General features: G+C 36.1%; 1 protein-coding gene across 3 annotated transcripts in view; it reads right to left on the bottom strand.

The window, feature by feature from the left end:
* NTN4 (netrin 4) overlaps positions 1-25,536 on the bottom strand; it is a 117,076-nt gene that overhangs the window by 41,867 nt on the left and 49,673 nt on the right. For all 3 annotated transcript variants that reach the window (XM_046013790.1, XM_046013791.1, XM_046013792.1), the window contains exon 4: positions 746-872. In XM_046013790.1, the coding sequence (XP_045869746.1) occupies positions 746-872 (127 nt within the window). The remainder of the gene's footprint in view (positions 1-745; positions 873-25,536) is intronic.

Here is a 25,536-nt window from a genome sequence, read left to right as displayed (position 1 = left end):
ATTGTTATGGGCATGCGTATTTCTCTGAACATTTTGAATTGCAAAGAAAAAAATGGTTTGTATTCCCATATTTTTTACCCTCTTATCTAATCTCCAACCTCAAACTCAAAGTTAGCCCTAGTGATGCAGTCTCATTCTTGACGAATTGGCTTAATTTCAAATCTGACTTGTCATTTTAAGTATCATAAGTGAAGGCATCAGGGTATTATGGAAGAAACATTTAATTTGGAGACTGAAGAGCTAGGATCAAGTCCTGACTATCACTTACTATCTTTGACAAGTCACTTAATCTTACTGAGCCTCAATTTCCTGATCTCTCCAGTGGGAATAACACCACCTGGTTGCTTTATAGGGCTGTTTTGAGAACTGAATTTGAGATAGCCATTTTCATGATTATAATTTGTTATCTCAGCTACGAGGGTAATTTTATGCCATAATCCTCAGGTGCTCTTGTGTCTAGCCATGTTTTTATTTTGTCAACTTCTCAAGAAGGGTGCATAGGTCCTGCAAAATGTCCAAGGAAATGGGCAACACATCGTTGGCAAAATAGTCATATTGGCAACTTTGCAAGCAATGATTGCTTCCAATGGCTGAAGTCATAGTGAGCAGTGATATGAGCTATGTTTGTGTAGGTTACAGTGCCTTTCACCCACCGCTTTATATTGTATTTCTAGAGACAACAAGCAGACCACAGATAAGTTTACTTTACAAAGAAGGCTTTTAGTCTTGTCAGCTTGGTACTCACTTCTGCATTCATGAGGAGATCCCGTTTTGCCATCGGCTGCCTCCCAGGGGCGGTCGTTGTATAATGGTGCACAGTGTTGGCAGTGCGTACCTGCTGTGTTGTGCTTACACATACACTTTCCATGGACCTACAAACAAAAATAAGTAAGAGTTGTGAGGCACAAACAATGTTAGGAAGGAATATTCTTCCCACAATCTTATCTCATTGGTTGGCTTTAGCCATATGACATGCATTCACTTTCCTAAAGAAGTCATCAAGGTGTGAGGTCCTTTCTTTAGTTTGTCCTCTGATTAATTCAGAAGATTACATAGAAGAGGCACCTGGATAGCTCACTCAGTGAAGCATCTGACTCTTGATCTCAGCTTGTGTCTTGATCTCAGGATTGTGATTTCAAGACCTGAGTTGGGCTCTACTCTGGGTGTGGAGCCAACTTTAAAAAAAAAAAAGCTTACATAATACATTTTTCTTGGCTGTAGGTTACGTGACCCTATATGAGTAATTCTGGAGTACTGACTAAATATTTACTTAAATTTTTAATACCTTAAAATTTTTCAAATTCCTTACACAAAAGTACTACATCTTCACTATAAAAAATTTGGAAATCTGTAAATATGATTTCATATCTCAATCAACATTTGACGTTTATATTTCCAGTACTTTAAAAATACAATTATACACACACACACACACACACACACACACACATATATATATAAGATTTTAGTTATTAGAGAGATTGAGTGAAACAGAACGTGAGAGAGGAGAGGGTCAGAGTGAGAAGCAGACTCCCACCTGAGCAGGAAGCCCAGTGCGGGACTTGATCCTGGGACCCCAGGATCATGCACTGAACCAAAGGCAGTCACTTAACCAACTGAGCCACCCAGGTGGCTCTCTCTCTCTCTCTTTCTCATTCTCTCTCTCAATATATACATATGTGCATATATATATATATATATTTATTTTATATATTTATTTGACAGAAAGCAAGTGCATGAGAGAGCACAAGCAGGGGGAGTGGCAGAGGGAGATGGAGAAGCAGACCCCTGCTGAGCAGAAAGCCCAATAGGGGGTTCAATCCCAAGACCCTGAGATCATGACCTGAGCCAAAGGCAGATGCTTAACCAACTGAGCTACCCAGGTGCCCCAAAATACAATTATATTTAAAACTTCTTTTTTCATATAATAATATATTGATATAATCTTTCTATTTCATTAAATATTCTTATATAGCACACATTTTTTAAAAGATTTTATTTATTTATTTGACAGACAGAGATCACAAGTAGGTAGGGAGGCAGGTAGAGAGAGAGTGGGGGAAGCAGGCTCCCTGCTGAGCAGAGAGCCCGATATGGGGCTTGATCCCAGGACCCTGGGATCATGACCTGGGCTGAAGGCAGAGGCTTTAACTCACTGAGCCACCCAGGCACCCCTATAGCACACATTTTAATGGCTCCCTTGTATGGTATACAATTTATTTGACCAATCACCTATTTTTGGTTATTTAGGTTTTAAATATTTTTACATATTATACTTTAGTTCTATAACAAATATTCTTGTAGCTATTTGTGTACATCTTTATTTATTTAGAATGTGTTTTCCAGAAGTAAAACTGAAAATCAAAATAAAAAATATATATATATTTTAAAATGTATATCAAAATCAAAGTCAAATATATATATATTTTTTAAGACTTTGAATGTAGTATGTCATAATGACCATAATGATTTCGTTTTAATCCCACAATTCAGAGTGGTTGAGTTTATCAAAATAGTGTTCCTCACAGGGAGGCATACTTCAGTAGAATTCTCTAGGATCTGAGAGTTTTATGAGAATTTTAATTTTATTTTTTTGTAGACTCTCACCAACAGTTTCTAAAAATTAAGCTCTTGGATCATCATTCTCCCTAATACCTAAGGACTGCCATGAATTCCAGTACCAACATGCACTTACTGACACATGATGTCATGACTGTACAAATGAAAGCTTTGTAAAGTGGCTCAGAATGGGATCTCCAAATCTCGATCTATGAGTTTTGTTTTGTTTTGTTTTTTCTTGAGAAACAGCATAACAGGTAAATTAGCATGAAAGTAATAGATGATAGCAACTAGTCAACAAATATTTAATGTATTTCCACCAGAGTATATAGTATGTTAGGCAACGTTTGGTACACAAAGCATTATAAAACATAATTTCTGTGTTTAAGAATAGTATAATGTAGCTGGATAAAAAATATTTACATAGAAAAAAATTACAGATAAACAAGACAATAAATACTGAAGAAAATAAAAGGATGTTGGAATTTAAAAGATGCAGGAATCACCAGAGAGTGATAGTTGTGGAGGGCTTTAGGAAGGGGGTTGGGTTTTAAGCTAGTCCTTAAAGATGGGCAATATTTCTGACAGGTAGAAGAGAAGAGACTTCCCAGGAAGAGGAAACAAGATGAACCAAGGTATGGTGCTAGGAGGCTAGGGAGAATCTATGAATAAAGTTCATTTCAATACAACCAAAATATTTTGACTGCAGTGATAAAGGAAGTACTAGAAATGACATGTACTCAAAGTGGCCAGAATCAAAAGGAATCAAACCCTAGAGTTCAATAAATCTGGAAATAGCTACCCCAGTACATTGATGTACTACTGCCTGACCCAATTTAACACCAGAGTAAGTTGTGTTTTCTTACCTAGGAGCCCCTTTCTCTTTTAATTCTCTTAGCATATATGTCTTTGGTTCCACTGGTAGAGGCACTCTGGATTATGCATTATCCAAGTCTGTGATATGACTACTCTGGACCTTATGCTCATAAAATGTTCAAATGCAGGAATTATATAGGGCTTCAGGACTGCAGGCTACTTGTGGATGATCCCTATGAGGTCTAAGTGGTGTAATCTGGAAAATTTCATAAATGATTTTGGTGGCCATCTTGCTAAATTTCACTTCTCTGTATTGTAATGTAAGGTTTCTATACTTAATGAAAGTTAATTATAACTGTCCTTTTCGTTCTTAGGGATTAATTATCATATAACTTCTTTTTAAGAGGGTAGGATTGGCTCCTTAGAGTACAATGATGTTGCAAGAATTTTTGTTAATTTTCCTTATAGAAACTGAACTAGTGTTATAGACCCAACTTACTGATTTTGGTCTTGGAATACCCAAGTGTGAGATGAGTTACACTTACCTGTTTTCTCGGGCTTCTTTTTGTGACAGTCTCTCCTAGGAGCTGGTTAGATGTAAAGTCCCATGGAGTTGTAAGATACATCTCCTTTCACACATGCAGGTGAGTTCGAAAGACAAATTTGCACTTAGATTTGGAGATCTGCAGGAATTTAATTTTTACTGCTCTATAAGAGTGTGGTCTTCTGGGGTACCTGGGTAGCTCGGTCAGTTGAGCATCTACTTTCGCTCAGATCATGATCCCTGTGTCCTGGGATCAAGTCCCATGTTGGGCTTCCTGCCCAGAAAGAAGCCTGTTTTTTCCTCTCCTCCCTGTTTGTGCTCTCCTTTGATATCTCTGTCTCTGTCTCTCTCTCCTTCAAACAAATAAATAAAATCTTTAAAAAAAAAAAAAAAAAAGAGTGTGGTCTTTTTATCCCAGCTCTTGGAAATCTGATTTTTCATATTTTCTGGTAGAAATGCTCCAGTCCTACTGCTTTTATTAAATCTTTTAAATTCAGCATTCCTTATCATGATGAAAAAATAGAAACCCTTTATTAAATAACTTTGGCATGGGAAGGTTCTCTAAAGACTCTCAGTAAAAGCTAGATGCTGATTTCAAGCAAAATGGAGTCTTTGGAAAAATTGAGTAAGAAAATTCTCCCAAAGTTGAAGAGTTTAGTAAAGTGAAGACACATTTATTATATAGCTGGCAGAAGTTGGTAAGGTAATGAAAATTAGTGGGAAGAGTAGTTTTACAATTGTCTTAATTCTAAAACCTATAAAAATAATCCCACATACAGAACACCGAGGATACAAATATTTGATGAAGTTAGAGTCAGAATTCCTAGAATAAACCACCCCTAATTCACCACTAATGTTAATGAAGTATTATCTGAAGGGGGCATTTTAGAAACTGTTAAAAGTAAATATGATAAAGACCAAAGTCAATAAATGCTATTTGTATAAAACTTCTTAGTCCTTGAGGCTGTGTCTAAAGAACATGTAGGATTTTCCTTAGATAAAAACCCCAAAGTAATATTCTGGGGAAAATCCATAAATAAAGAGGGCATGTGTTGGGGAGGTAGGTTCTATATAGATCATGGAACATATTAAATATCAGCTTAGGATGCTGGAATTTATCCTGTAGGTACTGAAGAGTCATTGAACATCTTTGAGTAAGGAAATGATTAAAAGGTATATTAAATATATGTTCTTTTCTTCTTTCTAAAAAAAACCTTCTTTCTACCTCATTCCCATCTTCTCTCTTGTGTTCTTTCTTCCACTTCCCTTTTTACTGTTTCTATGCCATACACACATATATATGGTAAATAAATATACCAGCTTATGGTTTTGTTTTTGTTTGTTTGTTTTTACCCCAACTTATGGTTTCCAACAGCCAGTGGCACTCACATATATTTTCTGATAAAGCTCAAAAATTTAAAATGTTGTTCATTCTTATTGCCTTTTAGCATCTTTTCTCCTTTGAAACAACCATTTACTGAGTACTGTATAAAGATAGATGCTGTGAAGTATTGTTCATTTTCTTTAGAGGAACTAAACTATCATTATAGGTCAGTTTATCAGTGTTGGTCTTGGAATGCCGGAGGCCTATAAGTAAAACCCAGCCCTAGCCCACAAATTCCAGGCCTCAGGAGGCCACAGACATCTAGGGAAACCTCATCAAACATTCACATGTATCACAAGATAATGGGGACAGGTCCTTTCCCTCCGGAGTACGGATTTCAGAGCATTCCCTTGCTCCCACATGCTGAGAATTGGGATGAGCCTCCCAGGGCCTGAAAAATGCCAGCCCAGCAAATTTTTCTGCACACAGAAAAATTCAAGGAGCTGTCATTTTGAGAATTACCAAAAATAGCTGTAAATCATTATCTAGACCATCTGAAACAAGAAATCCTTCCTCAGCGATACAACCATTACTGTTCAAGCTTGAAAGATCACCCACTATTTGATGCTCGTGAAAAATGTGCAAGTAAAACTAGGTCTTTATTGGGGGGAAAAACAACAGAAAAAGGAAACTTTAGTAACAAGTTAAACATAGCTCTTGTTTGATACACAAACATGAATTAGATGAATTAGAAACAGGGAAATGGGATTATATACTCAAGGTGTAGTTGAAGAAGAGGGGTGTCTGGTTGTCTAATTGGAAAAGGAGTTGACTTTAACCACAAGTTTATAACTCCTAATTATCTAAGAGGTTTACCTCGGTATTTTGGTTATTCTGTGCATTCCAGAACTCCCTTTTTTATACTAAGCACTTTATTCTGTTGATGTCAAAAATTTTCCTACTTGTATCCAATATTATTTGTTGTTAATATTAACCTATATGCAAGTAATTTTCAGCATCCTTATAGGGAAGGACTCATGCAAACTTTGAACCACTAATTTAAATAATTATTGGAACAAGCATGCTCACTAGAACATCATGCTCATTAGTAACTATGCACTTCAGTAACATATATATGTGTGCGTGTATATATATGTGTGTATGTATGTGTATATATGTATATATAATATGTGTATATATATATGTGTGTGTGTGTGATATATAATATATATATATTAGAGCCAAATAGATAAGGAGAGAAAATACAATTTCTTTATATTAAAAGCTACAAACATAGGAATCTAGGGTGGGGGCAAAATGAGGAAATTATTATCTTTCAGATCTATCACTGGAAGGTAGATAGGTCTTGCCTCAAAAAGCTGCTTCTTTAAAAAAAAAAATAAAAAGCTGCTTCTTCATTGTTGTTCCTTTTGGGGCAGAAGAACTTCCAGTAGTCTGTACCCATGGAGTTGAGGAAATTGGCCATGGCAAGCGAATGTGAGAATTGGATCATTGGCTGTGTCAGGTATGTATGGATTGGACAGTCACTTATCAAGATTTGTAGAATACTTAAACATTAGATGGGAGATTGGCTTAGACAACATTCAGGGTCCTACCAGTCTTAGGATTCTATGATTTTTTTTTAAAATTTTATTTATTTATTTATGAGAGAGAGGGAGAGAGAAAGCAAGGACAAGCAGGGGGAGTGGCAGGCAGAGAGAGAAGCAGGCTCCCTGCTGAGCAAGGAGCCCTATGTGGGACTCGATCTACCACGCTGGGATTAGGATCATGACCTGAGCCAAAGGTGGATGCTCAACTGACTGAGTCACCCAGGTGTCCAGGGTTCTATGATTTTAAGGTCTTCTTCTCTGTGTTGGGAATACTGTTGATTGTAGGCAACTACCCATAATTTTTTCTGAACTACCAAAGAAGACTTATGTGGCTGGGTCCTACTGCCAACACACCAATGCAGAACATTTCCAGATCATCTGAAAATCAAAGGGATTTTGGAAGAGCTAGAAGAGTATCCCTTCCTTCCTGCAGGCACTTCTTGTGACACAGATGAAGAAGTAAATAAATGTTAATCGATAGTCTCTGAAGACAGACTTTCATTTGTTGATACTGACTATACCTAAACGAGCATAAATTCTATTCTTTTTATTTTTCTTCTACTGTTTTCCACCCCTGCTACGTTTTTAAGAAATTATAGACTAAATATCATTCTAGCTCCTGCCTTCCAAATAAAGGTATACTTCTTCATCTAGTAATGCTTGCTATAGACATTCACCATAATGGAAATTACCGAAGCAAAAAATCAATCCAGTTAATGCTTTGGAGGACTCATATTAATTGAATTCTTTTAGGAATGCCTGAAAAAAATTGCTTCCCAACTGCTTTCCAAGAAAGAAAGGAACAGCTGTTGCTCATGTCCTATTAAAAATTATAATGAAAATTAGTGGGGGGGGGGAGTCTTCACAGCTTCACAGTATTCAGAAATTCTTGAATTTCATCAAGTAAGTGATTTTCTTGTGCCATGTTTACATATACATGATTTTATTTTCATTTTTCCCATTCAACATTGAATTCCAATGGCAAATGAGTCTTCTTTCATACTGTCATTGGAACTTTAAAAAATGTTTGTGAAAAGAGAATGCAAACAGTGCCTATTCTATGAACCAAAGGAAAATGCCCACTTACAGGCAGCTGCAGCAATTCACAGAACTCTATTTAACTATGACAAATGATTTAGAAGTGGAACAATGCTACACAGCAATTTAAGACAAAATGTGAAGGCAAAAACTGATTAATTTCTAAAGAGATAATATGTCCCTTTTAGAAGAAAAGGATTAACTTCTAAAAGAATGAACTACTTATGCATGCAAAGAGATAAACTCTAATAACGGGCTAGCCTATTAGAGCCTTCCCCTCTCAAGCAGGACAAAAACCCGCAGACAACAATGCTGCAGCACAAACCTTTGAATGGAAAGCATTGTGAGGAAAACATGTCTTTTCATTAACAAATAAAATATCCCTTTTCCCCATTAAAAGTTTGAATGTTTTAATTTAACAGAAGATGTGGGAGTTCTATGGTGAATATGAAGCAGAATACTTGAGTTTGGTGTAAAAGGTGGCTTGAAACATACTGTTTCAGAATGAGGCAAAAAGGTTGAAGGCTGAGTATTCCAGACCCTTGCCCAATAATATATATAGCAAGAATGCAACCAATTGAAAAGTTTTATGATCCATTCATTGGTCTGAACTTGGACACTAGAGAAAGCAGCCCTAAGAAAGTATGGGCAATAAAATAAAGTTAGATATAGAGCAGAAACAATGATGATTAAAGAATGAAAACTGGTCAGTACTTTGAGACTTCTCTCTTCTCAGTTAGCCAGTTGCCTGAAATTCTTCCTGTAGAAATTCATTCCTTTAGCTTTAAATGGGGTTGGAGGTCCAGGAGTTCCCTACAAAAATGCACTTATGCTCAAAAAGGGGCAAATCCTTAATTATTAGCAACAAACATATCAGCTGGGATTATATCCATCTGTTCTCAATCCTAGAACTGGACTCTGAGTTGCCTAGAGGAGGAAGAGTCTTCATGATTGAGGGGAAGGGAATGTCTTAGGGGGATAGGGAAGGAGCCAAAGACAAACTATGCCTACGTTTACCTTCTTGCCAAGAACCTTGCTTTGGCTGAAAGAGCTGGAAAAAAGCATGAATGGAACGAATGCAAATTTCATAAGAAAACTGCATGTAATACACTGTATAGTAATCATGGGCTTATCTACCTCCTCCGCTAGACTGTAAGTCCTTTGAGGGAAGAAACTGTGGATTAAATTTCTTCGAATCTCCAGTAACTGACATATAATAGGTTTTCAACAAATATGTGTTAATTCTTTTTCATTCTGCAAATATTTTCAACAGAGCATTGACAACCTTAGTTATTGGATTTAGTTACATTTTATAAACTTGTCAAGAAGGCAGAGTACCAATTATGCATTCGAAGTGGGAATAGGATACTTTGAATTGGTTGTCACAAAGCAGCATTTGGGGTAGAATAGGATTGAAAGACATTCAGGTTTGTCCAGAGTGCTTCCTATAAGGTGTATACTAGTTTACATCCAGGCAAGGCATGTTGGCAAATACGTTCTTATCTGTAGTAGTCATCTCTAGTTGCTGTGGAAGATCTGTAAGCTTAAGGAACATGGAGGGAATGTTCCCTCCCTCAGTCACAGAGGGAAATGAGAATAATAACAATAGTGATGATGATAAATAATAACAATAGTAGTAGTAGATAATATTGAGTAGCACTCTGTACTGGGCACTGTTCTGGTTCATTGCATAACTATTAACTGATTGAATTTACACAAGAACCCTGCAAGGTAGAGACAATGATCATTGCCATTTCACAAGGGAGGAAACTGAAGTTCAAAGAGTCTAGATAATTTGCCTAGGGTCACAAAAGCCAGTAAGTGCTGGAGCGACAGTATTTGAATTCCAGGAGTCTGACTCTAATCATCTTAACCCCTACCTATGCTATGATAAAATCCTAGGAAGTAGGATTTTGAGGGGTCCACTTCAGCCAAGTCCCTTGAGGGTGTTACCTCAGTAAAACAGATGTGTTCCAAAACAATTTGTCCTTGGAGAACTCTTCAGGACAGAAGCTGGTTTGGGCTCAAAGTGAGCCATTTCATGAGGGTTCTGGTCTTGAGTGGATTATTAGTCCTGCTCCTCTGGCAGAAGCCTAGTGGTTTTGGAGATAGGAGAATACTAGCAGATTGGCCCCCATCTCCTCCTGGCATGAATAAGTTGAGGGCATGTAAAGGATCTCATTGGTTCAGTGGAAAACCCGAGTCCAAAAAGTTAATTAATTTCTGGGCCACTGCAAGTTTTACTTCTCAGAAACTTGGTGAATAAATTTACAAATGAAGAGGATAAAGGAGTGTAAATGAACTCTAATTAAAGATTTGCTCCTTGTGGATAGCACCTCTTTATGTTATTTACTGTCCCTTTTAGATGCCATCAAGTTGGAAAGTAATATCATATAGTGTGGTGGTTTTTACAGTCAGTATTATTTAGGTTATTAATAGCCTAGTACTGTCAGTAGTAATTTAGGTTATGGAGAATGGTTAAGTGAAAACACTGTACATATCCTAATGATTCAGATACATTTTTAGATTCAGGCTGCTATATCATTTCCATTTTTTTCATGTACAAAATTTTGTATACCCTCAAACTGTGATTTGTATATCTAAATGGCAGTTTCTTTGTGCCATTGTGCGTGCTCTTTACCACCAAAAAAAAAAAAAAAAAAAAAAAAAAATCAGGAGTTGAAGGAGTATTCAGAAGCGTGCATACACAAACAAGCAAAATTTTCAAATGCCACCAAATTTATGTACTCCAAATTGTGGGCATTTATTCCAAGATTGTTTAAAGAATTTTTAGGTAGGATTCTCTCACCCCCTTCAGAGTAATGACTTTCTAGAACAAAGAAAATCTCTTCTTTTTGTGAGTCCAGGGATAGGGACTACTTTTATTTATTACTAGGGGCTTAAGAGGTTTAAGTGTACTGTCTTTTGAGAAAGATGCTTTGGATCCTATCTGTAAGTATATTCAGCCGTCTTTATTTATCTATATATGTGTGGTTCTTTTAATTATCCCTTGAATAAGTTGTAATGTCTTGCTGGTCCTTCATTAATTAATGAGTTAAATAAAATTTTTGACCTGTGTTTATTTTATATCTGAACGAGAGTCATGACTTCATTCTTAAAATTATCCTTGGGGCACCTGTGTGGCTCAGTAAGTGAAGCATCTGCCCTCAGCTCAGGTCATGATCTCAGGGTCCTGGGATTGAGCCTATGTTGGGCTCTCTGCTCAGTGGGGAGTCTGCTTGCTCTTCTCCCTCTCCCTTTGCTCCTCCCCGCTACTCATGCTCTCTCTTGCTCTCAAATAAATAAATAAAATCTTTAAAAAAATGTATCCTTTAACACTGCCATTTCTTAGCTGGCACATGTTCTTCCATCTATCAAGACTGCTTGAGCAGGTACTTCTAAAAGGAGAATTCCAACTTGCTTTATATAGCTAAACGGGTTTTGATGTTTAATGTTTTCTCAAGATTAGTTCTACTGGCTTCCTCTTTTCAGTATCATCAGGCACTTTATCTTTCCTTTGGGGACTGTAATAAATATTTCTGCCATAAAAAAAAAACGTATTGCATGGAGCACTGGGTGTGGTGCATAAACAATGAATTTTGAAACACTGAAAAAAATAAAATTAAAAACAATACAAATAGCATGGAACTAAATATTGGGATGCTCTGGAGGCTTATGAAGATTACATTAAGATAAGATCATTCTATTCCCAACTTATGTGATTTTTTTCCCCCCACCATTACTTGATTGCATAGAACTGTTTTCTATTTGTTCTTTCTTTCCAATGGGTTTTAAGAATTATTTCTGACTACTGGGTTTTTTAAAATGATGTCTGTCCAACAGATGTATTTATTTGGATAAATGTTACAAGTGAATCAAGCTAGATTATGTGCATATTTTCGTTTCAGATTTTCATGTGTACAATGACAATATAGTAAGGCACTATGATTTTAAGATGTGTATTTTAGTGCATCTCAGGCTTTCTTGCCTTAAAGTATCAAATTAGCTTGTCTTCCCTGTGATAGCCACAGTTTCTTCAGCTATAAGATACAGAACAAGAGAAGATTGGCAAATATCATTAAATTCTTGCTATAGTTTTGTCCTGAGGCAAAATTTGAGTTTACTATAAAACTGTATAAGAAACTATGTTGGTATATAGCTAAGTAATTTGGAATTTCTTTCAAGCCAAATTGCTATCTGGTCTCTGTGTCCAGTTACTAAGACAGTTGTTACATGGCTGTCCCACCTGCTCCCATCTCTGTTCTTCACTTGATCTCTGTTAAGTCTTGTTTTCATAACTTCCCTTTCCACTTGTCTTTATACACTGAAACTTTTCCAAGGTCGTAATGCAAATCAGTAACAGAACAGGGAACAGAAATCCCAAGAGAGTCCGAAAATATTAGAGGCCCCATCTTAGAACAGTGATGTAATCAGGAGGATTTTTTCCCTTCCAATCAACACCCAAAATAACTTCTCACGATAAAATCTCTTTGAGGGGAAAAGAGATCATATCACTTTCAGTTTCTTAGTACCTATTTAATTTTAATAAGCTTAGAAAAAAAAGCAAAAGTGGAATTAATAATATATAACTTCCAATGTGCTGTTAAAACTATTAACACAATAACTATGAGACAAAATTGAGTGAAGGCAAAAACTCGAAGAACTCATTTTGTAAGCAACTTATCTGTCAAGCAGCATTTGACATGAGAATGGAGGAAGGATTTGTGGGGCTTTATTCAATGCCTTTTTGGATTTCGATGGTTTTTATAATGAGTTGGGGGCCAGGTAAATTCTATTAGAAGTGCTGTGGGGGATTAATAAGTACTTTTCATCCTACTGACATTCACTTTCTCAATGTGTTCACATAGCTTCTGGTTATTTTAAAGGAAAATTCCTTGTCAGAGACTATTTTGCATTCTCACACAAAGTTTTTTTTTTTTTTAATTTCATTCATCCCAGTTCACATTTCCCACTGTTTTCCTTCTTTCTTGACAGCTCTGTTTGACTGTCACTCAGCATTCTATACAGTACAGAGGGTATTACAAAAGTTGACTTGTTTAAGATAAATGAGCCCCTGATTGTGGTACAAGAAGCCAGTTGCTAGGGCATGTTTTCTTCCATAGTTTTTTGTTGTTGAATTAATTAATTCATTCAGATGCTTCTTTTCATATAGGAAAAATTACTTGTTTCTAGGTGAATCTTATAAAATGTAGTCTTCATGATTGAGTATGCTCATATTTAAGAAAAAAAAAAACAACTTATGCTCGTTTGGCAACTCTATCAGAATGCAGAGTCATTAAGAAATCTGTGATCATCTGTAGATGGCCAGAAACAACAGCCACAGCTTTTGGGAGAATTAGTTTTCCTCAATACCCATCCATTCAAAGGTATTGCTTTTAAAAACAGTCAGCTTAATGACCAGGACTTTAAAAGAAATATATTCATTCCACAAAATTCCTCCTTAACTAGCCATAGGTTTTTGTATGTTTAGCTACTGATTTTTCATATTGTAATTATATTCATGTAACATAAAACTTATCATTTTAACCATGTTAAAGTGTACAATTCAGTGGTCTTTAGTATATCAAAATGTTGTGCAATAATTACCACCATCTAATTCCAGAGCATTTTCATCACCCCCAAAAGAAACCTTGCTTTCATTAAATAGTCACTCCCCATCTCTCCCCAACTCCTGGCAACCACTACTGTCTTTATGGATTTGCCATTCTGGACATTACATATAAAAGGCATGATACAATATGTGGTCTTCTGTGTCTGCTTTCTTTCACTTAGCATAAAGTTTTCAAGGTTCATTCATGTTGTAGCATGCATCAGTACTTCATTCTTTTTTAAGCCTGGATAATATTCCGTTTTAAAAAAATAGTTTTCTTTGTGTCCTTTATTCTTCACTTATCTTTTTATGTTTCAAGTTGGTTTTTTTTTTTTAAAGATTTTATTTATTTATTTGACAGAGAGAAATTATAACTAGGCAGAGAGGCAGGCAGAGCGAGAGAGAGAGGGAAGCAGGCTCTCTGCTGAGCAGAGAGCCCAATGCAGGACTCAATCCCAGGACCCTGAGATCATGACCTGAGCCAAAGGCAGCGGCTTAACCCACTGAGCCACCCAGGCACCCCTTTATGTTTCAAGTTTTTATTTAAATTCTAGTTAGTTAGCATATAGTTGCAATATTAATTTCAGGAGTAGAATTTCGTGATTCATCACTTACATACAACACCCAGTGCTCACCACATCAAGAACTCTCCATAATGCCTGTCATCCATTTAGCCCATTCCCCATTCCCACCTCCCCTCCAGCAGCCCTCAGTTTATTCTCTATAGTTAAGAGTCTCTTTTATGGTTTGCCTCTCTCTCTTCCCCCCAACCCCATGTTAATCAGGTTTGTTTCTTAAATTCCACGTATGAGTGAAATAGTATGGCATTTGTCTTTCTCTGACTGATTTATTTTGCTTAGTATAATGTGCTCTATCTCCATCCACATTGCTGCAAATGTTGATTTCATTCTTTTTCATGATTGAGTAATATTCGATTGTATATATATACCACATCTTCCTTATCCATTCATCAGTCAGTGGACATTTGGGCTCTATCCATAACTTAGCTATTGTTGATAGGATAATATTCCACTGTACAGATATACCACATTTTCTGTATCTATTCACCAGCTAAAGGGCACTGGAGTTGCTTCCACTTTTTAGCTTTTGTGAATGATGCTGCTATGAATATTCATGTCCAAGGTTTTATGTAGATAAAGGTTTTCAATTCACCTGGTTATGTACTGAGGAGTAGAATGGCTGGGTCATATGGGTCATGCATTAGGGTTTCAGTTTCTCTATATTCTAGCCAACATTTATTATTATTTACCTTTTTTTTTTTAAGATTTTATTTATTTATTTGACAGAGAGAGATCACAAGTAGACAGAGAGGCAGGCAGAGAGAGAGGGGAAAGCAGGCTCCCTGCCGAGCAGAGAGCCTGATGCGGGACTCGATCCCAGGACCCTGAGATCATGACCTGAGCCGAAGGTAGCAGCTTAACCCACTGAGCCACCCAGGCACCTAGTCATCCTACTGGGTTTGAAGTGGTATTTCATTGTGGTTCTGATTTGCATTTCCCTAGTGACTAAGGATGCTGGGCATCTTTTTTAAAAATCTAAATTCAATTAGCCAACATATAGTACTTCATTAGTTTCAGAGGTAGAGTTCAGTAATTCATCAATTGTGTGTAACACCCAATGCTCACCACATCTCGTGCCCTCCTTAATGCCCATCACCTAGTTACCACATCCACCCACGGACCTCCCCTCCAGCAGCCTTCAGTTTGTTTCCTACAATTAAGAGTCTCTGATGGTTTGTCTCCCTCTCTGACTTCTTCCCATTCAATTTTCCATCCTTTCTCCCAGGATCCTCTGTGCTGTTTCTTATATTCCACATATGAGTGATACCATATGATAATTGTCTTTCTCTGATTGACTTATTTTGCTTAGAATAATAACCTCCAGTTCCATCCACGTCAATGTAAATGGTCAGATTTCATCCTTTCTGATGGTAGAGTAATATTCCATTGTACATATGTATATACCACATCTTTTTTATCCATTCTTCTGTCAAAGGACATCTGGGCTCTTTCCATATTTTGGCTGTTGTGGACATGGCTGCTATAAACATTGGGGTGCAGGTGCCCCTTCAGATCACTACATTTGTATCTTTGGGGTAAATATCTAGTACTGCAATACTGGGTTATGGGGTAGCTCTATTTTTAATTTCTTGAGGAACCTCCATACTGTTTTCCAGAGTGGTTGTGCCAGCTTGCATTTCCACCAGCAGTGTAAGAGCGTTCCCCTTTCTCCGCATCCTTGCCAACATTTGTTGTTTTCTGACTTGTTAATTTTAGCCATTCTTCCTGGTGTGAAGTGGCATCTCATTGTGCTTTTGATTTATTATTGCCCTGATGCCAAATGATGTTGAGAATTTTCTCATGTGTCTGTTGGCCATTTGTATGTCTTTTTTGGAGAAATGTCTGTTCATGTATACTGCCCATTTCTGATTGGATTATTTGTATTTCGGGTGTTGAGTTTGATAAGTTCTTTATAGATCTTGGATACTAGCCTTTTATCTGATATGTCATTTGCAAATATCTTTTCCCATCCTGTCGGTTTTCTTTTGTTTTTTTCAACTTTTCTTTGCTGTGCAGAAGCTTTTTATCTTGATGAATGCCAATAGTTCATTTTTCTCCTTGTTTTCCTTGTCTTTGGAGACATGTCTAGCAAGGAGACATGCTGCAGCTGAGGTTGAAGAGCTTGCTGCTTCTGTTCTCCTCTAGGATTTTGATGGATTCCTGTCTCAGATTTAGGTCTTTCATTCATTTTGAGTTTGTTTTTGTGTAAGAAAATGGCCCAGTTTCATTCTTCTACATGTGGCTGTCCAATTTTCCCAACATTATATTTTGAAGAGACTTTTTCCCATTGGATATTTTTTCTTACTTTGTCAAAGATCAGTTGACCATAGAGTTGAGGTTCCATTTCTGGGTTCTCTATCCTATTCCACAGCTCTATGTGTCTGTTTTTTTGTCTTAATGATTACAGCTTTGTAATAGAGCTTGACGTCTGGAATTGTGATGCCACCAGCTTTGGTTTTCTTTTTCAGCATTCCTCTGTCTATTCAGGCTCTTTTCTGGTCCCATACAAATTTTAGGATTATTTGTTCCGGCTCTGTGAAAAATGTCAATGCTATTTTGATACGGATTGCATTGAATGTATAGATTGTTTTAGGTAGCATAGACATCTTAACAATATTTGTTCTTCCAGTCTGTGAGCATGAAATGTTTTTCCATTACTTTGTGTCTTCCTGAATTTCCCTCATAAGTGTTCTGTAGTTTTTAGAGTACAGATCCTTTACCTCTTTAGTTAGTTTTATTCCTAGGCATCTTACTGTTTTTGGTACAGTTGTAAATGGGCTTGTTTTCTTAATTTCTCTTTCTGCAGTTTCATTTTTCATGTAGAAATGCAATAGATCTCTATACATTGATTTTGTATCCTGCAACTTTACTGAATTCATTTATTAGTTCTAGCAGTTTTTTGGTGGAGTCCTTTGGATTTTTTTTGTATAGAGTATCATGTCATCTGCAAATAGTGAAAGTTTTACTTCTCCTTTGCTGACTTGGATGCATTTTATTTCTTTTTGTTGTCTGATTGCTATGGCTAGGACTTCCAGTACTTTGGTAAGTAAATGTTGTAAGGGTGGACGTCCTTGTCTTGTTCCTGACCTTAAGGGAAAATCTTGTAGTTTTTCCCCATTAAGGATGATGTTAGCTGCGGGTTTTTCATACATGGCCTTTATTATGTTTAGATATGTCCCTCTATACCTACTTTGTTGAGAGTTTTTATCATGAATGGATGTTGTACTTTGTCAAATGCTTTTTCTGCATCTATTGAAATGATCATATAGTTCTTTCCTATCCTTTCTCTTACTGATGTGATGTATCTCATTGATCGATTTGCAAATATTGAACACTTGCTATCCAGGAATAAATCTCATTTGATTGTGAAGAATTATTATTTTAATGTATTGTTGGATTCAGTTTGCTAGTATTTTGTTGAAGAGTTTTGCATTTATGTTTATCAGAGATATTGGATATTGTCCTGTGGTTCTCTTTTTTGTGGTGTCTTTATCTGGTTTTGTTATCAGGATAATGCTGGCCTCAGAATGAATTGAAAGTTTTCCTTCTTTTTCTATTTTTTGGACTAGTTTGAGAAGAATAAGTACTAACCTTCTTTAAATGTTTGGTAGAACTTGCCTGTGAAGCCATCTGGTCCTGGATTTTTATTTGTTGGGAGCTTTTTGATTACTGATTTGATTTCTTGGCTGGTAATCAGTTTGTTCAACTTTTCTATTTCTTATTGTTTCAGCTTTGGTAGGTTATATGTTTCTAGGAATTTATCCATTTCTTCTATATTGGTCAGTTTGGGGGCCTATAGTTTTTCATAATATTCTCTTATAATTGTTAGTATTTCTGTGGGGTTGGTTGTTATTTCTCCTCTGTCATTTGTAATTTTATTTATTTGGGACCTTTCTCTCTCTCTCTCTCTCTCTTTTTTTTTTTTTTTTTTGATAGGTCTGGATACAGGTTTATCAATTTTATTCATTTTTGCCCCCAAAGAACCAGCTCCTCTATCTGTTCTATTATTTTTCTAGTTTCTATATCATTTATTTCTGTTCTAATGGGAATTATTTCCTTCCTTCTGCTGGTTTTATGTTGCTTGTTGTTCTTTTCCTAAATTCTTTAGGTGTAAAGTTAGGTTGCTTATACGATATTTTTCTTGTTTCTTGAGGTAGGTCTATATGGGTATAAATTTCCCCCTTAGAACCACTTTTAATGCAACCTCAAAGTTTTAAACCATTGTCTTCATTTATATTTGGTTCTATGTACTTTTTTTTTAAGATTTTATTTATTTATTTCACAGACAGAGATCACAAGTAGGCAGAGAGGCAGGCAGAGAGAGGAGGAAGCAGGCTCCCTGCTGAGCAGAGAGCTTGATGCGAGGCTTGATCCCAGGAACCTGGGATCATGACCTGAGCCGAAAGCAGAGGTTTTAACCCACTGAGCCACCCAGGCGCCCCTCTATGTACTTTTTTTTTTTTAAAGATTTTTATTTATTTATTTGACAGAGATCACAAGTAGAGAGGAAGGCAGAGAGAGAGGAGGAAGCAGGCTTCCTGCTGAGCAGAGAGCCCGATGTGGGGCTCGATCCTAGGACGCTGGGATCATGACCTGAGCCGAAGGCAGAGGCTTTAATCCACTGAGCCACCTAGGCACCCCACTATGTACTTTTTAAATTCTTCTTTTGTTTCCTGATTGACGCATTAATTGTTTAGTAGTATATTATTTAACCTCCATGTATTTGTGGGCTTTTCAGCTTTTTTCTTGTGGTTAAGTCAGAAAAATTAGTCAGAAAAGTGCATATTATGACTTAGATTTTTCTTGAATTTGTTGAGGCTTTTTTTTTTGTGACCTAGTATGTTATCTGTTCTTGAGAATTTTCCATGTGCACTTGAAAATAATGTGTATTCTGCTGTTTTAGGATGGAATGTTCTGAATATATCTGTTAAATCCATCTGGTCCATTGTGTCATTCGAAGCCATTATTTCCTTGCTAAAATTCTGTTGAGATGGTTTGTCCATTGATGTAAATGGGGTGTTAAAATCCCCTACTATTATTGTATTATTATCAATTAGTTTTTTATGTTTGTTATTAACTGTTTTGTGTATTTGGGTGTTCAAATGTTGGGTGGATAAATACTTAGAATTGTTATATCTTCTTGTTGTATTTTCCCCTTTATGATTATATAACGTTTTCTTTATTACAGTCTTTGTTTTAAAGTCTATTTTGTCTGATATAAGTATTGCTACTCCCACTTTCTTTTGACATCCGTTTGCATGATAAATGTTTCTCCATCCTCTCACTTTCAATCTGCAGCTGCCTTTAGGTCTAAAATGAGTGTCTTGTGGGCAGTATATAGATGAGTCTTGTTTTTTTATCCATTCTGCCAGCCTGTCTTTTGATTGGATTGTTTAGTCCATTTATAGTCAAAGTAATTATTTTTATATATATTTATTTATATATTTATTGCTTTATTACCTGTTTTGCAGTCATTTATGAAGATTTTTCTGATCTCTTCTTGTCTTTCTTTTGTGGTTTGTTGGTTTTCTTTAGTGATACATTTGGATTTCTTTCTCTTTATCCTTCACATATTTTTAGTCGTTTTTGATTTGTGGTTATCATTAGGTTTGTATGTAACATTTTCTGCATAGAGCAGTCTGTATTAAGTTGATGCTCATTTAATTTTGAACCCATTTTTTTACTCCTCCCCTCCCCACTTTTTAGGTATATTTTGTTATATTTTACATTCTTTTATTCTGTGAGTTCCTTGACTTTTTGTAGAAATATTCATATATATTGCTTTTGTGTTTTTATGTTACCTTCACACTGACACTTTCCCCTTTCCACTCAGAGTCCCCTTTAATATTTCTTGCAGGATTGGTTTAGTGGTAATAAACTCCTTTAGTTTTTGTTTGTCTGGAAAATTCTTTATTTATCCTTCTTTTCTGAATAATAGCCTCGTTGGATTCGCATATTCTTGGCTGCAGATTTTTCCCATTCAGCACTTTGAATATATCATGCCAGTCCCCTCTGGCTTGGAAAGTTTCTGCCAGAAAATCCACTGATAGCCTTATGAGATTTCCCTTGTATGTAACTGTATTTTGTCTTGCTGCTTTTAAGATATTTTTTTCTTTATCACTATAATTTACCATTTTTATTACAATATGCCTTGGTGTGGATCTGCCTTTGTTGATTTTGCTGGGGTTCTCTGTGCCTCTTGGATCTAGAAATCTGTGTCCTTCCCCAGATTAGGGAAGTTCTCAGCTATTATTTCTTCAAATAAACTTTCTCTCCCCTTCTCTCTCTCTTCTTCTTCTGGGACTCCTATAATATGAATATTTTTACATTGTATGGTGTCACTGAGTTCTTTAAGTCTGATCTCATTTCGCAAATTTCTCTTTGTTCTCTTTTGTTCAGCTTAATTACTTTCCATTACTCTATCTTCTAGCTCATTAATTCATTCCTCAGTTTCTTCCACTCTGTTGTTCATTCCACCAAATGTATTTCTGATTTTGTTTATTGAGCCCTTTATCTCTGCTGTGTTATTCCTTATCTCTGTGCTAAGAGTCTCACCAGAGAATGAGGGTGGGGAGGGGGAGATGTCTGGGTATAAGCAAGTCAAATAGTGAGTGTTAGTGCTGCACTGAATCCCACAGATGGACCTGTGCTGATACTGAGGGGTCAGGGGGTGTTGGGAAATGGCACCTAGCAGTTCCTTTGTTCCCAGAGGGGTCTCTTTGTGAAAACTGCCTCCCTGGGACAGGCTCAGAGATGAATAAATAACCTCCCCACTGTGTACGCAAGAGCTCTTTAGATTGCTGTTTCTACACTGTGTGTCCGAGGGCTATTTGTCCTGCCTTCTCTCCAAGAGCAGTCTGAGTGCCTGAGGGGCTCTCCCTGAGCCAAGACAGCTGATCTTTAAAACTTCAGGTTTTAAGCCCCACTGCTTACAAGAACTCAAGAAATTCATCCCCTCTCACTTTCCAAGCCAATTGCTATGGGGCTTCCTCTTCTTTGAGCAATTCCCTGTGTGCTAGTATGTCTTTTGCCCTTCTTCACAACCAGGGCTCCCTCCCCACTGCAGTGGCCATGATCTGTTTCTCTCCTAAAACAAGTCTCCACACTTTCTAACTTCTTCAATGTGGGCTTTTCTCTACCTTTAATTGTGGAGTTTTTTCTGCCAGTCTTCAGGTTGATTTCTGGAGCACTTAGGATGATTTGATAGTTATCTAGTTGTATTCGTGGGATGAGGCAAGTCTGGGTTCCTCCTACTTGGCCACCATCTTTCCTTCTCTATCTTTTCACATCTGTGACAGTATTTATTTTTTTTTAATTTTAAGTAATCTTCACATCCAACGTGGGACTCAAATTTATAACCCTGAGATCAAGAGATGTACATTCCACTGACTGAGCCAGACAGGCACCCCAGTAATAACTTCTGATGCACAAAAGTTATTACTTTCGATGAAGTCCAATTTATTCATTTTTTCTTTTGTTGCTTTGTGCTTTTGATGACAAATCTAAGAAACCGTTTCTTAATCCAAGGTCACAGAGACTTATGTCTGTTTCCTTCTAAGAGTTTTATAATGTTCAGTCTACAGTTAAGTCTTTGATTCATTTTGAGTAAATTTTTGTATATGGTATAAGAAAAGGGTCCAAATTCATTATTTTGCATGTGTTTATCTGGTTGTCCCAGCACTATTGAAAAGAGTCTTCTTTTTCCATTGAATAATCTGGACGTCTTTGTTGAAAATCAGTTGACCATAGATGTCTGGATTTATTTCTGAACTCTTCATCTTATAAGACTATATGTTCATCCTGATGCCAGCAGCATACTGTTTTTTAATTATTGTAACTTTGTAGTAAGTTTTGAAATTGGGAAGTGTGAGTCCTCCAACTTCATTGTTCTTCAAAATTGTTTTGGATATTCAAGACCCCTTGCCTTTCCATATGAACTCAGATTGTTCATTTCTGCAAAGAAGGCAGCTGGAATTTTGATAGGGATTTCACTGAATCTATATATCAATTTCGGGAACGTTTTCCATCTTAGCAATATTAAACATCCCAATCCATGAAAACAGGATGTTTTTCCTTTTGTTTGTATCTTTTTCTTTCAAGAATGTTTCAGTTTTCTGTGTGCAAATCTTACACGTACTTGGTTAAATTTATTCTGAAGTATTTTATTCTTTTTTGATGCTATTGTAAATGGAATTGTTTTCTTAATTTTATTTTTAGATTGTTCATTGCTAGTGTATAGAAATATAACGGTTTTTATATATTGATCATCGATCTTATATCCTGTAACTTTGCTAAACTTGTTTATGAGCTGTAACAGTTGTTTTGGCTATTGTTGTTTTGGTTTTTTCGTGTGTAAATTCTTAGGGGTTTCTACATATAACATCAAGTCATCTGTGAACAGAGATAGTTTTACTTCTTCCTTCTAATCTGGATGCCTTTTATTTCTTTTTCTTGCCTAATTGCCTTAGCTAGAACTTCCTGTACAATAATAAATAGAAGTTGCGAGAGCAGACATCCTTGCCTTATTCTTTATCTTTGGGGGAAAAGCATTCATTTTTTTACCATGAAGTATGATGTTAATTGGGATTTTCATAGATCCCCTTCATCATGTTGACTTAGTTCCCATCTATATATACTTTGTTGAATTATTTTTCTTTTTAGTCAGGAAAGAATGTTGGAGTTTGTCAACATCCATTGAGATGAGCATGCAGTTTTTAACCACTATTTTATTATTATGGTGTATTACATTGGTTGATTTGTGATATTAAGCTAATCCTTAATCTTAAAATATATAGCCATCTATTTTTTTATTGGAATAATATAAATGTTTTGGTTTGCTAATTATTAACCAATATTTTATGATTGAATAATTAAATTTTTTATATTAAGAAAAAAGAAGTAAATTAATTTGGAATGGCATTTTAAAAATTAAAATTCAATATAGATGATATAGAAATGAATTTCAATTATAATTTTTTTCTGTGCAGCCAAGAAAATCACATTAAAAATGTCCCCAAAACATTTTTTGTCATCAATATTCAAAAAAAATTTTAAGAAAAACAATGGCAACATCAGAAATGATCTCACTGTGTGTTATTTTCTCCTTTGCTTCAATTTTAAGAGATAAATAATTGAAAAGAAGTACTGAAGATAATTTAGTTATTCTCTGAAGAAATGTGACTCTGGATCAAAGATGCAGTGATCTATCTGACAGTCCTAGTATTTGTATAGTTATGTTTTTTTTTAAAGATTTTATTTATTTATTTGACAGGCAGAGATCACAAGCAGGCAGAGAGGCAGGCAGAGAGAGAGAGGAGGAAGCAGGTTCCCCGCGGAGCAGACAGCCCGATGTGGGGCTCGATCCCAGGACCCTGAGATCATGACCTGAGCCGAAGGTAGAGGCTTTAACTCACTGAGCCACCCAGGCGGCCCCTATAGTTATGTTTTTTTAAAATCTTGTTTGAAAGGATTTCCTTTCCTTAAGATGATACTAAAAGTCTTTATCTTATTGCTTTAAAAAGACTGCAGTAATCATCACAGTGAAAAAAATAAGCACCTTAATATAGATGAAAATCTACTGGAGAGTTCTGAGATTTTTTTCATTAGCATTATGTGAGTAAATGTGACATAGAGAATAAATTCTGGAATTAGATACATGGGGTTCCTAAAACCTGCTCTCAAAAATCTTGGAGAAACTCCTTAGTAACAAGACATAATGTCCTACCTATAAAATAAGGTAATAATAACAGCTTCATGTATTTGTTTGAGGATTAAAAGAAAAAACGTGTATAGAAATGTGACACAATCAAAAACAGTCATTATTATTAATAGTATGTTATTAACTGAAATGAATCTCTTACTTTTTAAATGTCATTGATTTGGTTCATCTATTGACCCAGGAATTTTTGAACTTACTATGTTAGACATTGTGAATGTTCCAGTATTGGCTATTAAAGAAGCAATTTGTTTAGCAAATAGGGAAAGTTGAATATGTAAGAAAATAATTTCAATATGGTAAATAAGTGTTTTAATCAGAGAGTTGTATTGGGCACCATGGGAAGCTTGAAGAATGGTTGGAGTTCTGTTTTCAAGGCCACGAATGACCTAACTGTTTGATAAAATACGCTATAATCCCTTACATTTTATGTTAGTGAGATTGGGTGGCACAGTTTAACATCTTATTTTTTTATTTATTATTTTTATTTTTTTAAAGGAGAGAGAGAGGGCAGAGCAGGCAGAGGGAGAGGGAAAGGCAGGCTTCCCACTAGGCAGAGAGCCCAACATGGGGCTCTGATCCCAGGACCCTGGGATAATGACCTAAGCCAAAGGCAGGCAGGTAGGCAGGCACTTAACTGACTGAGGTAGCCAGGCACCCTGGGTGGCACAATTTGGAGCACAAGTCTCTTCACTGCTCCTACTCCAGGGTAATCCCAGAGTTGAATTCCCTTTTCTTTACATATAAGAATTGGATTAAATTGCAAATAAGAATTACAAGATAAATATGTTACAACTACAATCTTTAGCCCCTTTTCAGCATACTCTGCTATGGAAATACTATCATTCCACCTTCTCTTTGATTTTAATGCTTACCTGGGCCTTATCTGGGAAACAAAGAAACCTCTGCCCTTCAGGAATTCTGAGAGCAGACTGAGCCAGCTAAATTCCATGCCTGGTAGGGGTGCCCTTTAGAGATGCAAAACTAAGACACAAAGGACACCTGATCAGTGTTTACTCTTACAAACTCCATAATTGTTCATATTATATATAAAACATTTAATAGTGGAACAAATGTATTCATTTCTCCATTTCTAGTACGTGAGCTCTTTTAAAACTAAAAATATATTTTAGTTTTTGAAAAAATTTTCTCTGCTTTTTTATTTCTATCTGAAGAGCTAAAAAGATATCAGAATTCCATATGTCTAAAAAAGCCTTATGAGTTAATAAATACTATATTCCTCCCATCTTCCCACACATGTACTATTTTATTCCACTAAGATATTTGCATTGCTAAGATATAATGCAACTGTAGTTTCAATTATAGTTTTAAGGTTTTGAATGCCAAAATTAACAGAACTTGTTTTCCTCACTATTTGAAATAGCTGTGAATTTTCTCTCTCTTGCGGAATGATTATGACATTGTGTGTGTGTATGTGTGTATTTTAACCTTATGTGTCTGGTGACTAAAAATTCTTGTAAGAAGGAATAAGGACTAAAGTTACAGTTAATCTTCTACTGAATGTAATTGTTTTAGGACAAACTGAAGTACATTTCCAGCTCTTACAAATTTGGCAAGATACAAATGAAATACCACAGAGATATGAGTCCTGGGGTTGTGAACCAGAAGTGAGATATCTATCTGTAACCTCAGCTTTTCTCTTTCCATGTAGCTTAACCACCCCCCACCTCCCCGCCATTATATTAGCCGTGAAACTGCAAGAGTAGGCCTTGCAGAC

The sequence above is a fragment of the Meles meles genome, chromosome 7, assembly GCF_922984935.1.
Source record: "Meles meles chromosome 7, mMelMel3.1 paternal haplotype, whole genome shotgun sequence".
In the NCBI taxonomy this organism is placed as follows: domain Eukaryota; kingdom Metazoa; phylum Chordata; class Mammalia; order Carnivora; family Mustelidae; genus Meles; species Meles meles.
Note: the sequence above shows the minus strand (reverse complement) of the source record. Positions and strands in the feature narration are given on the sequence as shown.